Raw genomic sequence first — 14148 nt, forward strand, 5'->3', positions numbered from 1 at the left:
CAGGGATCCTGGTGGGCTGCCGTCTATGGGGTTGCACAGAGTCAGACACGACTGAAGCGACTTAGCAGCAGTAGCAGCAGCAGCAAGGTGAGGTCAGGCTTTCCTGGTGGTTCAGCAGTAAAGAATCCACCTGCAATGCAGGAGCTGAAGGAGACATGGGTTCAATCCCTGGGCCGGGAAGACCCCCTGGAGGAGGGCACTGCAACGCAGTCTAGTATCGTTGCCTGGAGAATCCCATGGACAGAGGAGCCTGGTGGGCTACAGTCCATGGGAGTGCAAAGAGTTGGTCACGACTGAAGTGACTTAGCATTCACGTGAGGTGAGGTCTTGAGGCATTTGGTTCTGGCATGTAATGTAAATGCTTTACTCTTGGGGCGAGGAAAGTGCTAGAAATCAGTGTCATGTCTGCGTTGGTTCCTTGGAGCTTTGGGAGCTGGAACTTGGGTTTCCGCAGGTTGCGGATCTCAGGTGTGGAGTGAGGGGAAGGCTGCTGGAATGCGTGGAGTGAGGGGAAGGCTGATGGAATGCAGGGCTTGGCCATGCTTGGCTTCTGAGCTTGATCCAGACATGCAGTGTCTCATCAGGGTAGGTATGTCATTGCTTCCCGCTCTTAGGCCTCAGTGTTCCAAACCTGGTCATGCGCACAGTAGTTTTTAAACATTTTATTGGTTTATTATTTTTATTTCTGGCTGCGCTGAGTCTTTGCTGCTGTGAGAGGGCTCTCACTAGTTGTGGCGAGCGGGGCCGCTCTCTAGTTGTGTGGCACTGGCTTCTCGTTGCAGAGCACAGGCTCTAGGGTACTCGGGCTCAGCAGTTGTGGCCCACGGGCTTAGTTGCCTCGCGGCACATGCAATCTCCCCAGATCAGGAATCAAATCCATGTCCCCTGCAATGTCACATTAATTGCCTATGTGTTGCCATTTTGTGAAGAATGGTTTATTTTGGTATAAAGACCATACCGGTAACAAGAGGACATGTTTCAGCATTTCGAAGTTTATGAAATATATTCATGGATATCATCTCATTTGAATCTTAAAGCTGTCCTGTAAAATTAGTAAGGCAAGCCTTATTATTATTTTAGCAATATGAAAAGAAGCCTTTCTTTCTTTCCTAGGGAGGATTGGTAGCAGGATCACTGTTAAAGACTAAATCTTAATGAAAGGCATTCATACATTTAAAAAAAACAGCACATATTTTTATTTTGTCATAAGTTTGTCTTTCCACGTTTTGACATCCCTAAGAAATGCAGTTTGCCAAAGAATACCTTTTGCCCTGCAGAGCTTCTCCAATTCATGTCTATACAGTGAATTTTCCCTCCTTCGGTAAGAAAGCAAAAGCATCCCCAGGCACCTTCTGTGGATGGGCTGGTGGGCAGATGGATGTCCCTGCCTTTCTGGCGGTCGTAGAGACCCTGAATTGTGTGGTTGTTGCTGTTATGGAGGGGCTGGTTTAAAGTATAACTTTCCACTGGCTCTGTGGTGTCACGCATCTTACAGCCTTATTATTCTGCTCATTTCACAGATGAGTATCTTGAGGCTCCAGAAGGCAAAGGGACGTCCCCAGAGCTGTACAGCTGGTCAATCGTAGAGACCAAGATTCAAACCCAAGTCTCTGATTTGTCTCAACTTTACGGTCTTTGCCTTTTGTAAATGTTCCAGGGAGGGCCTTGCTTTCAGCCAGGGGTCCAGTGGCTGCGGTCTCTTTTGTTCCCCTTTAAAAGCCAAGAGGTCTCGTATAATTCCACCCTCTCCTTGGCTCTTCTGGCTCCATGAATTTTCTTTTAACTTTTCAAACTTGTCAAGTTGCGGGTCCCCCCTAGTCCTTGGCTTTCGCCCTGTTCTTCCTCTCGGTTTCTCAATCTCTCTTCTCTGTTGCGCACCCTCTTTGCCAGGACTCCTTCCTCTTCATCCTTTTGGTGCCACTGGGGGTCCTGTCTTCAGTGCACCCTGCACTTGGTTATGCCCCCCACCCATTTGACAACTGTAAGCATTATTCATGAGATTAACTCTTTAATGTTTGTTTCCCCTAATGATTTGAGAGCCACAAGGCAAGACCTAGAAGTCTGTTGTTTTCTCAACACCTCTCGTGGTATCTGATATGCAGCAAGTGCTCAATAAGTACTTAATGAATGAGGTGGGGGGCTATTTATGGTGAAGCCGTAGAGCCGAAGAGGAGAGTCAAGGAAAGGGGATACTCTGGAACCATCCTACGGAGGTGAATCCTAATTTAAGGCTGGTCCTAGTTCTGGGCTTCCCTGGTGGCTCAGATGGTGAAGAATCCACCTGCAGTGCAGGAGACACAAGTTCAATTCCTAAGTCTGGAAGATCCTCTGGAGAAAGGAATGGCAACCCACTCCAGTATTCTTGCCTGGAGAATTCCATGGACAGAGGAGCCTGGCAGGCTACAGGGGGTCGCAAAGAGTCAGACACGACTGAGTGACCAACACTGGCTCAAGGTGTCCAGCAGCCAGTGAGGGGCTTGCTGTGCTCTCAGTGCTCTCTGCCCCCGAGTTTTAAGGCAGATGGATGGAAACCCCAGCTCTAAATCTTTGGGTTTAACCCCATCTGCACGGTGTGGAAGATGGTTTACATGTTCCCCGAGGTTTCTTCTGGCCTGGATATTTTCTTTTTTTCTTACTTGCCAGCTGGTGAATTAAGGGGCGATTATTTTCATGACAAAGAGATTTTTCACAGGTTCTTTTTTTTTTACAGGGAGCCCTCCCAGAACAGCAGAGCTGGCTATTTGCTAAATGACAAAGTGGGCTTCCCCAGGAGGGAGTGGCAGGTAGAGGTCAACAGTGGGTGGATTCTGCTTGCCAAAGATCTATCAGAAATAAAGTCTCTTTGAACTGATACTGTAAGTCAGGACGAGGCATATAAGTAATCTAAAGACCACTCATGACTCTAGTTAAGGAGATATAGAGAAATGCTAAGTTTTTAGTTCGAGGTCATTCTCCCTTTGTTTCCTGGTCTGTGAAATGGGCAGCCCGTGCTGATCAGTGAAGTAGTTAATGAGTTCTCTGGCTGAAGCATCACTGAGAAAAGTCAGATGAGAGGCCAGGATAGGGCTTCTCTGCAGGGAGCAATTAAACTAGATTTCAGCTCTCCTTCTGAGGTGGAGCGTCCAGGGAGGAAAATGAGCTTACTAAATATAGTGGGGACACGGTCTCGAAAGGGGACACGGAGGGCTGATTTGCATAACCAGCATTTAGGTCACGCACACGGACGGCTGGAGGAGCCTTGTTACTCTTGGACCTCGGGTGTCTGCCTTTGGTTTCCTCAGGCCTGTCCTGCAGTCCGAGGATTTAGCAGCTGCCTCTGTCCTCGGAGTTGAAGGACACGATATTTGCTTTATACTTCACTGTAGAATTTTTAAAATGCTTCTGTGTATTTCACTGCCGGTGAGGCAGAGGAATGAGCCAGACTGCCTTATTTGTCCTCCTCGTCCTGTGTTCTGGGAAGAAGCTGTGTAGGAGTGGTGAGGACGACTGGCCGTGGGTGTCTGGGACGTCCTGATCTTCGCGTTTGACCTATTTGAGAGATGTAATGGAGGAAGAAATGAATGAAGGCGGTGTCAGAGCTATTCCATTAAGGGGCCCCCGTCTTTTTGAGTAAGACTCAATGACTGTACAGATCTTGGTGGGTTTTATTGTAAATGTCTTACTACTCATCAGACTTGTCACTCTGATTTCCTCCAGAAGTGTTCTGGGGACTGACAGGTGAGAAGTGACTGAGGAGCCTCAAAGGATACCTAGTCCCTTTGGGGCCTTGGGGCATATAAGTGAACCCTGCCTTCACACAACAAGTAGTTTATACGGTTTATTCATCCTCCTTCTATTTATAATAAGCCAGAGCCTGGGGCTTGGGCGGCCCCGGCGTCTTCCCCCTCTCTGAATAATGAAGCAAAACACATAACCTCTTTGGAGCATCCGGGTCTGCCTGGAGACTGAGATGATTGTTGTGAGTTTGGAAGTGGATGCTAGTCCTGAGCCTCTGGCCATTTGTCCAGCCAGGAACCAGGGAGCAGGGAGCAGGCCTGCGAGGATGGTGTGGCTTTGCAGATGCCGCTGACAGCATTTTGAAGGATTGCCTTGGCCAGAGACCCACTCCTCAGCCTGCCTCCTCTATGACTCACTTGAGCTGCATATTTCAGTAGCATGAAGGCTTGACATGAGAAGAAAGGAGCATTTCTTATGAGTGGGAGCTCTTAGGTATTGAATCAGCACTTGAGAAGTGTGATGTTCTTTGCAGGTCATAGACAGAGGCTTTTGAAAAAATGGAGATGAAATTCATGTAACGTGAGAGTAACCATTTTAAAGGGAATGATTCAATTTGGTGGCATTTTGTCCATTCACAGTGCTGTGCAGCCACTACCTCTCTCTGGTTCCAAACCATTTTCATCCAGAGTAAAACCTCTTCCCCGTTAAACAGCTACTACCTATTCCCTGCTCCCCCTAGCTCCTAGCAACCACCACCAGGCTGTCTCTATGGATTTACCTGTTCTGGATATTTTATATAAATGGGATCATGTAATATGTGACCTTTTGTGTTTGGCTTCCTTCAGTTAACATATTGTTTCTGAGGTTTGTCCACGTTGGGGCATATATCAGTAGATCATACAGTTTTAACAACTATCCAAGATACCCAAGGTGGCGCAGTGATAAAGAACTCACTTGCCAATGCAGGAGATGTAGATGTGGGTTCGATCCCTGGGTTGGGAAGATCCCTTGGAGAAGGGCATGGCAACCCACCCCAGTATTCTTGTCTGGAGAATCCCATGGACAGAGAAGCCCGGCGAGCTACAGCCCATAGGGTCGCAAAGAGTCAAACATGACTGAGTGACTGAGCATGCATGCAAGATACCCAAAGACAAACCTGCAGAAAAAGAGCGCTCCTTCTAGCCACTGTCATTTAAGCCCCAGTTTCTGCCAGAGAAAGGGGAATGAACTAGATTCATTGTTCCTGAAATAAGCTGCATTGGAGACACCAGGGGTATGTCTTTAAAAAATACCAATTCCTAGACTCCACTCGGAGGGTTCTGCATCAGTAGGTCAGGGGTTTCTCTGGGATTGCTGATTTTCAGCTCTCTGGGTGTGGGATCCCGAACCAGGAGACCTCTCGGGGGCCATCTTGACTCTTAACGACCTGCCTGTGATCTTAGCAGAGGCCTGAACCCCACGCACCATGCTCTTTGTTGTTCATGAGGCAGTTCCTCTGTGCCCAGACCTCTGTGGCTTGCGATTTCCCTGTTCGCCTTCTGAGGGGAGGCGCAGGGCTCCCTCCCCGCTGCTTTTTACGGCCCCAATTAATTGTGGCTCATTTATCAAGCGCCAGCTATACCCTGTGAGCTGGAGATGGGAGAGGGAAGGTTGTTCACGCCCCGGGGTGGTAGTTACAACTGACTGCTCATCAAGGTTACGTTCTGGAAAAGCCACCCTCCCACTCGCCCTCACTCCCTCCCAGATCAGCGTCTCCCCGGGGCCCTGTGTGCCCACCCTTCTTCATGTGGTCTGTGGGACCCAGTGAGCAAGGCTGAGAGGAGTGAGCGGGATGTAGGGAAGCCTGCAGCTGCACCCAGAGGGTTGGGCATGGGGGAATCTCAGGGGCTGAGGCCAGGAGGAAGTCCCTGGGGATGGAAAAGGACCTCAGCAAGCCAGCAACCAGCCACACAGTGGGGGATCCAGCCTGGACACCTGTGGGTACTATGATCACAGGGGAAGGAGAAGGGGCTACTGTGGACCTCTGGTTGCCTGGTCACTTTTCATGGACAGCTTGCTTTGACCTCTTCCCTTTCTGGGGAGGAGCCGGGAGAACGAACGCCAAGGGGAAATGGAGAGGAGGAAAGCGAGACCAGAGAGCACCATGATGTCTTTGCCTTAATAAACATGCTCAGCCTGCCTGGTGGTGGACTCCCGCAGCTGACTCTGCTCTTTGCTGGGGGAATATGCACGTGGGGTGCGGTGGGGTCAGCCTCAGCCAGGCCGGCGGCTCCCTGGAGAGTTACTCGTCTGACCAGGAGGTGCCCATGCTGACGTCTAGCCGAGGGAAGGCACTGGGCTGTTCGTGTGAGTTGTCTGGTGGCCCTCGGACAAGCTGTTCCTTGCCTGAGATTTTTTTTTCTCTCCACTGTGCTGCCCTTTTACAGTCTGCTGTTAGGAATGAAAGGGACATTTAATAAAATCTTTTCTTTTTTTTTAAAGGTGTTTCAGCAAGCTCGCCTTCTCAGCTTCCTTTGTCAGAAAGCCCTTGGATGTTCAGGTGCCCCCTTTGTGCTGCTCTTACCCCTTCACCTCTCCTAGGATTGGTTCAGGGGCCCCGTAAATCTCATGTCCCCCGAGCAGAAAGACTTGAGTAAGTTGTGCTCAGACCTCGAGCCCGCTCTGATCACCGTAGGCTTTGTAACCTGTTCTGAGCGTTATTTGCTTAGGAACCTGCCTGAGGGGCTGTTAGGAGGTTGCCCCCAGTGCAGCATTGCTGGGCTTTCTTATGCCAGACCCTGGATGAACTTAGTGATTTTTTTCAGGCTCCAAATCCTTGATCGTACTGATGTTTGCATAAATCATCTATTTATTCCCCTCTGGTTCTAAGGGTGAGGACGTTTTGGAGGGAGAAGGCCTTTAGCCCAGATTCCTGGGCTCCTGCGCTGGTGGGCTTCTTCTGATCTGTAGATGCTTACAGATTCTTCCCAGAGGTGAGGGCCGGCAGGAGAGAGGGGGAGAGGGTGGGCTGGGAGAAGGCCTCTGTGGCTGGGGGTGATTCCCTTAGTTGCTTTCGCCCTTGCATACCCTAAGCTAAGTAATTTACTTATTTCTCTTTTTTTCTTTGCACATCTCTGCCGATGTTTGCCTGGACTTACCTCCCTGGAAGTCAGAAGGAATGTTTTGGAATGATGTATTTTCCTTAAAAGAAAAAAACCTTTTCCTTTAAAGAGGCCTCATTTCACCTATTTTCCAAGAGCCTGGATCCTGGATCAAATTAGATGCAGGTGTTTAAGAGCTGAAGCAGGGCGGTGAAGGATTAGCTCCTTTGTTGTTCCGTCAGCCAAGTTGGTGACACAGGTGTTTCCCTTCTCCCTTGGGACTCCTGAGAGCATCTTGAGTGGGCGGTGGGGTTGGGGGGAGGAGGAAGGTAAAGGAGAAGGCCCCTCTGGGTGGTGGGGGGAGGGGAGTGGAGGGTTTTCTGCTCAGACCCTTGATGGGAAGACAGCTGGGAGGGCCCATCAGCTCGAGTGTGTCCTTTGCATCAGTCCAGGAGGTGGAGAGGGGGGTGGGGAAGCGTGCAGGTGGACTGTATAGAGACCCCTTGGGGTCCAGAAGGTTAGTCTCTTCCATGTGCCCGAGACAAGCCACGGTTGAAGGGGCTGGTGGAATAGGCTTCTCCCAGGCATTGCTCCTGCTCTGGATTTTGGGGGTTTGTCCTGAATGTTCACACCAGCTCTCAGAATTTTTGTGAGTATGGTCATCAGTTGGCTGTTCCCACCCGAAAGGGGTGAAATGGTGTGCCAGAATGCCAGCCCTTGAACTGTCCATCAGTGACGGGTGAAATGGGAAAAATAAGAGGAATGGAGTTAGCTTTCCATAAAGCAAAGCCTCTCATAAAAAAACTGTTCTTGGTTCTGAGAGTCTGTCCTCAGTTTTCAGTGTTAAAACGTCCTTGCTTTGAACTATGACAGTGATTCTAGATGGTAGCTTGTTGCTTGGGTGAGGGGTGGCCACATAATAGGTGAGTCCCAGGAGCTCAGTGGGGTGAATGCATTTCGTGATTAGGAGTTCAAGATGAGCGGAGGAACTTCTCCTTGGGGGTTCGGGCTCCTTCTGTCCTATGGCCCCATTCTTCTCTGGGACTCTGGGGTCCTAAATGCATTCTGTGGGTACGGAGGGAAAACGGGGCCGTGTGGGCTCCACGCCCCATCGTAAACCCTGGGCAACAGTCTGCTGTGTCCTCAGGAGATTCAGAGACCAGCCAGCCATGCCCTTGGCACAGTGGCTGGTTTGTTTTTTCCTTACCTGGCCAAATAGAGGTGGCCAACCAGCCCTCTGCTGGCCTGCCTAGTTCATCTGCATTTTACTGGTTTATAAGATCCAGAAGCCTGGAAACTACTGTTTGCAATAAGCCAAAGGTCATTTCTGTGGAGTCCTGGAAGATATTTCCTTGCTTGGAATACTTCATAACTAAATAAAGCTGATGTTTTTCCTTTGTTCTTCCTTGTTACAAGCTAAGGATAAGCAACATCACCTGTAGGCCAGAGAGAACCAGTATGGACGGGGGTTGGCAAGCATGTGGTCTTTCTGGCTTGTGCCCTTTTTTAAATGAGGAAGGTGCTTCAGTGTTTTGGTTTCAAATCTGACAAGTGCATGTCCCACGTGTGGAGTAAGGATGGGAGGAACCAGAGATTGATTTCATAAAGGACAAAAATAACCCAAGTTATTAGTTATGCCAATGAGAGCCTGAGAAGATGATATTTTTTTTTGCAATCTGGCTAATATCAAATAGCAGAGGACTAGTGTTTCTTCTTCGGAAAGTGAATCTGGTGGAGTCAGCAGAGGGGGAAATACAGGCCATCCTGGCCCCATGCTCCAGTTGTAAGCATCTTAGGCATTTCTGAGTTACAGTTAGGGAGAGAGAGTCTTGCTTTATTATTATTGTTTTTTTTCCTTTTCTGTATTGGCCGTGCCGTGTGGCTTGCAGGATCTTAGGGCCCTGACCAGGGATTGAATCTGTACCCCTTGCTGTGGAAACATAGAGTCTAAACCATTGTTTCTTTTATTTGTTCAATCACTAGGTCATGTCCAACTCTGTGACCCTGTGGACTGCAGCACGCCAGGCTTCCCTGTCCTCTGCCATCTCCTGGAGTTAGCTCAAACTCATGTCCTTAGAGTCAGTGATGCCATCCAACCATCTCGTCCTCTGTCATTCCCTTGTCTTCCTGCCTTCCATGTTTCCCAGCATCAGGGTCTTTTCCAGTGAGTTGGCTCTTTGCGTCAGGTGGCCAAAGTATTGAAGCGTCAACTTCAGCATCGGTCCTTCCCGTGAATATTCAGGGTGGATTTCCTTTAGGAGTGATTGTTTGGACCACCAGGGAAGTCCTGAGAGTCAGAATGGTGATGGCCGTCACTCATCCTGGGTCCTAATTCCTGTGTTGGTTTGATCTCTTTCAGGTTAGTCTCAATGATTCCCACAATCAGATGGTGGTCCACTGGGCCGGCGAGAAGAGCAATGTCATCGTGGCCTTGGCCCGGGACAGCCTGGCGCTGGCGAAGCCCAAGAGCAGTGACGTGAGTATTGCTGCTCTGGCGGTCCCTCTGAGGTGCCAGGGTGCCTGTTTCACCTCCACTGGGGTTATTATCATGCCAGGCAAAATATCAAGTAATTGAGAAATCTGGAAAATCATATATAACCCTAATTTGCTGAACACAGCATGCTGCACTCAGGGTTGCAGTGAGACCCATGTGATGTGTGGTGACTTCTGTGGAATGGTAGGGTGTGCTTGGGGGCTTCCCAGGTGGCTCAGCAGTAAGAGTCTGCCTGCCCATGCAGGAGACCTGGGTTTGATTCCTTGGTGGGGAAGATCTGCTGGAGAAGGAGATGCAACCACTCCAGTATTCTTGCCTGGAGAATCCCATGCAGAGAGGATCCTGGGTGCTACAGTACATGGGGTCACAAAGAGTCAAATACGACTTAGTAACTAAACAACAACAACAACAGCAAGGGTGTGATCTGGATCGTGCATCTGCCCAGCAGAATGCCAGAAGTGTGTTCCTGGGCAAAGCTGCCCATCGCAACTGAGCCCGGTGGAATCGAATTGGTCTTTCCTTGTGCTGATTTCTGCTAACTCATTACAGTTGGGCGAGTCCTTCAATCTGAATTGCTCATCCTTTTAATTTCCACAGTTGGCTCTTTATGATGTTTAATCATCTAGGTGCTTTGAAGACTTTAGACCAAGGAACACACACGCAAAGACCTGTTATAGGGGCCTTGTAGGTAAGGGTCAGGGGTGAAGCTGCCCCCAGGCTTACACCACCCTTTACCTCCAAGAGGAAGAAGGGTCTCTTCCGTTATTCTTGGAGTCTGCAACCTTCTGGGATATTATTTCGTTCTCCCACTTTCTATAGAGATGCAGGTTCAAGAAACAGTCTCCTGTGTTGATTTGAACATGGTGCGTGGTGATGGATGCTTGCTTCTTGGTCTCAGTTTACGAGAGACTCTGGAAAGTGGGAGGGACTTGGAGCTTCTGGGCTGTTGTTATCAGCTCTCAGCTCTGGTTGCCATGCGGCTGGATCTGATTTTTCGAGAGAAATTCAGAGGTGAGGTGTTTTTTTTTTTTTCCAGAGGTGGGGATCTTTACTAGAAACTGCTGAGTCTTACAAGTTGGCAGCTGACGGGTAGTTTTTATAAACCCTGTGTGGGCCAAGTAAAACATATATGAGGTCCAGAGTGAGCCCTTGGGTCCGCAGTCTGTAGCCCCCGCTCCAGACACCCCTGCCCACCTCCACCCCCACCACTTGTGGGGAAGAGAAACAGGGCCTACCTCAGGTCAGGGTCTGATGTGGCCACAGGGTGAGGCTGTGGACAGAAAACCCCACTGTGGAGCTTGGGTCACTCTGCACTCAGGCCAGGGAAAAACTCCTGAAGAGTTTGCTAGCCCTGTCCCATCAGCCCAGCGGACATGCTTGTAATTCTGGAGCCTGGATTTGGTCTCTGAGGGGCCCCTCGCTCTGTGTCCACCATCTGGGTTTGATGTGCTCCAGGGTCGGGGACCAGAGGTGCCCCAGGGACTGTTTTCCAGTGGCTCAGGTAGGGGCAGCCACAGATGGAGAGGGCAGACCAAGGACTGGCCATAACCATGTGTGACTGGGCTCAGGGTGGGTGCCCAGCAGTGGTAGTGGGAAGCCACTGCAGCTGACAGCTGGTCTGGGTGCAGTGATGTGGGGCAGGGCTGAGCTTGTCCGGGGCTGTGAGGTTGGCCCAGTTATAGATTTGATCAGGGTTGGCAAGCACAGACTGCAGTGTATCGATGCCAGTTGGCCCGAGAGAGTTTTAGCCTGCTGTGTTCAGCACGGTCACCATCCAGCGGCATCTCTTTTAAGCACAGGCAGCAGCTCTCTGGCCTACTGTGTTGAGAAATCCTCCTTAGGGTGTTTATTTTAAGAATTCTTTGTCCAGAGAGTATTTCTGTTAAGATAGGTGAAGACCTATCTTTCTACTGTTTTGCTGGACAAACAGGAGCCCAGAGGCATTCAGTGATTTGCATGGGGTCCCTTAGCATGTGTGTGGGAGGGTTGGGGCTACGACCTGATCATGTATTTAATGTGTGAGAATATAATGTAGCCAGGGTGACCAGCATTGGCTTTAGCACTGAAAGACCTACATCCTGGGCCCCTCCTCAGTCATGGATGAACCAGGAAGAAGGGTCACCCTACATACATTGCCAGTCTATCCAAACCTAAGGGAGAAGGGAATGTCAACCCACTCAGTGTCCTTGCCTGGGAAATCCTACGGACAGAGGGAGCCTCAAGGGCTCCAGTCCATGGAGTTGCAGAAGAGTCGGACATGACTTAGTGTCAAGAGCATCCGAACCTATTTCTCACTCTGCCTAAATATTTGGGTGATTCTTACTAAGGACTGATTGAACATTTGAAACAAGAACCTATTCTGGAATGAAGTGTACGCTAAGATTAAGTGGGAAGGAAACTTCATGCTTGGAGATAATAAATCAGGATGGCAGAGATTTCTCTCATCAGTATATCAGCTGCATTAAAGAATTGGCAGATGAAACTGAGATGGTCTGATGTGAAAAGTTAATTCAAAAATAAATTCTGACTCACAGGCAGGAGTAGGTGGTGCCAGAGTAGTAACAATCTAAATTTTCTCTGAAGACTGGAAGCATGGTTCCCAGGGCCCCATCAGCGTCCAGAAGGTAAAGGATGTATACAGATCAGGAGCAGTGGGAGTGTTGGAGAATGGCCAACTCATACATATTCAGTGTATAAAAAAGGGATGATCTGGAAGTTGGAATCCCAGAATATTTGCTCTTAAGCAGAAAAAAACAAAATAATATCCTGGGAACTTGTGGCCAGTGATTCCGTGAAGCATGGCTCCTGCAGGACCCTTCTTTTCCGTTGATAAGTCTGGAGATGAAAGAAAACCGTAGGTGGTGTTTTTCTTGATCGTCCCTGCCTCTCTTTTCTGCATTCTTCTGACCTATTTTACCAAATAACCCCCAGTTGCCACATAATTTGACCAAAGAAGTTTCCAGAGATATTGTCCGCTAGAAGATCAGAATCACCCGGCACAGGCATCAGGAATGGTGGGGATCACTGCCCTTGTACCCAGAGTTGTGTGGCATTGCAGCTGCTGCCCCCGGGGGCTGGCCGGGGAGCAGGACCTTCACTTGCCCACAGCGCAGAACTTGGTAGCCTGTGGGAGCCGGTGTCTAGCTGAGCCCCTGCTCTGGGAACTGAGCGCGTGGGTTTGAATCCTCTACCATTCATCAGCTGTCTGACCTTCAACCAAACCCTTCACTTCCCCTTGGTTTTCTCATCCATCAATGAGAAATCTTGTGATTTCGTCCTTGTGACATCTAGCTCCCCAAAGGGTGGTATGCTGACCGGCAGCATGGGGATTTTCTGGAGGGTGGTTGGAAATGCAGAATCTCAATTCTCACCCTGGGACTTCCTGAATCTGAGGTTTGCATTTTGACCTGTGTCCTGCGGGGTGGATTGTAGGCATGTTGGAGAAGCACTGGTATCAAGTACTTAGAACGGCACCAGACATGGAGATGTTTTCTGGATGTTTTAACCCTTCTTCCCCTCCCCTTCCCTTTTCCACTCTTCTCTTACCCCTACTCCTCCTTTTTATTATATAGTTTGGATGTACAGGAGAAATAATTTTAAAAAGTTCACCTCAAAGGACCATCTTTATAGGTAAGACTGATTTAACTAGCAACTTTTGGCAGTTTAGAAACTAGTTATGGAATTGAGAGATACAGACCACTATATATAAAGTAAAAAAGCCACAAAGGTATATTGTCCAGCACACGGAAATGTAGCCATTATTTTGTAATAACTTTACATGGAATATAATCTGTAAAAATATGGAATCACTAACTGTGGGAAATTCTGAAAGAGATGGGAATACCAGACCACCTGACCTGCCTCTTGAGAAACCTATATGCAGGTCAGGAAGCAACAGTTAGAATTGGACATGGAACAACAGACTGGTTCCAAATAGGAAAAGGAGTACGTCAAGGCTGTATATTGTCACCCTGCTTATTTAACTTCTATGCAGAGGACATCATGAGAAATGCTGGGCTGGAAGAAACACAAGCTGGAATCAAGATTGCCGGGAGAAATATCAATAACCTCAGATATGCAGATGACACCACCCTTATGGCAGAAAGTGAAGAGGAACTAAAAAGCCTCTTGATGAAAGTAAAAGAGGAGAGTGAAAACGTTGGCTTAAAGCTCAATATTCAGAAAACTAAGATCATGGTATCTGGTCCCATCACTTCATGGGAAATAGATGGGGAAACAGTGGAAACAGTGTCAGACTTTATTTTTTTGGGCTGCAAAATCACTGTGGATGGTGATTGCAGCCATGAAATTAAGACACTTCTTGGAAGAAATGTTATGACCAACCTAGATAGCATATTGAAGAGCAGAGACATTACTTTGCCAACAAAGATTGGTGTAGTCAAGGCTGTAGTCTTTCCAGTAGTCATGTATGGATGTGAGAGTTGGACTGTGAAGAAGGCTGAGCGCCAAAGAATTGATGCTTTTGAACTGTGGTGTTGGAGAAGACTCTTGAGAGTACCTTGGACTGCAAGGAGATCCAACTAGTCAATCCTAAATGAAATCAACACTGAATATTGACTGGAAGGACTGATGCTGAAGCTGAAGCTCCAATACTTTAGCCATCTGTTGTGAAGAACTGACTCATTTGAAAAGACCCTGATGCTGGGAGGGATTGGGGGCAGGAGGAAAAGGGGATGACAGATGGCTGGATAGCATCACAGACTCGATGGATGTGAGTTTGAGTGAACTCCGGGAGATGGTGATGGACAGGGAGGCCTGGCGTGCTGCAATTCATGGGGTCACAAAGAGTCGGACACGACTGAGCCACTGAACTGAACTGAACTGATGTTGTCCACC

At 48.7% G+C, this 14148-nt stretch overlaps 1 protein-coding gene across 2 annotated transcripts in view; it reads left to right on the forward strand.

The window, feature by feature from the left end:
- The window catches only part of SORL1 (sortilin-related receptor, L(DLR class) A repeats containing), a 171234-nt gene that overhangs the window by 8897 nt on the left and 148189 nt on the right, over positions 1 to 14148 (forward strand). For both annotated transcript variants that reach the window (XM_010830503.1, XM_010830500.1), the window contains exon 2: positions 9157 to 9273. In XM_010830503.1, coding sequence (XP_010828805.1) covers positions 9157 to 9273 — 117 coding nt within the window. The remainder of the gene's footprint in view (positions 1 to 9156; positions 9274 to 14148) is intronic.

This window comes from Bison bison, unplaced genomic scaffold (assembly GCF_000754665.1).
Source record: "Bison bison bison isolate TAMUID 2011002044 unplaced genomic scaffold, Bison_UMD1.0 scf7180017864518, whole genome shotgun sequence".
Classification (NCBI taxonomy): Eukaryota; Metazoa; Chordata; class Mammalia; order Artiodactyla; family Bovidae; genus Bison; species Bison bison.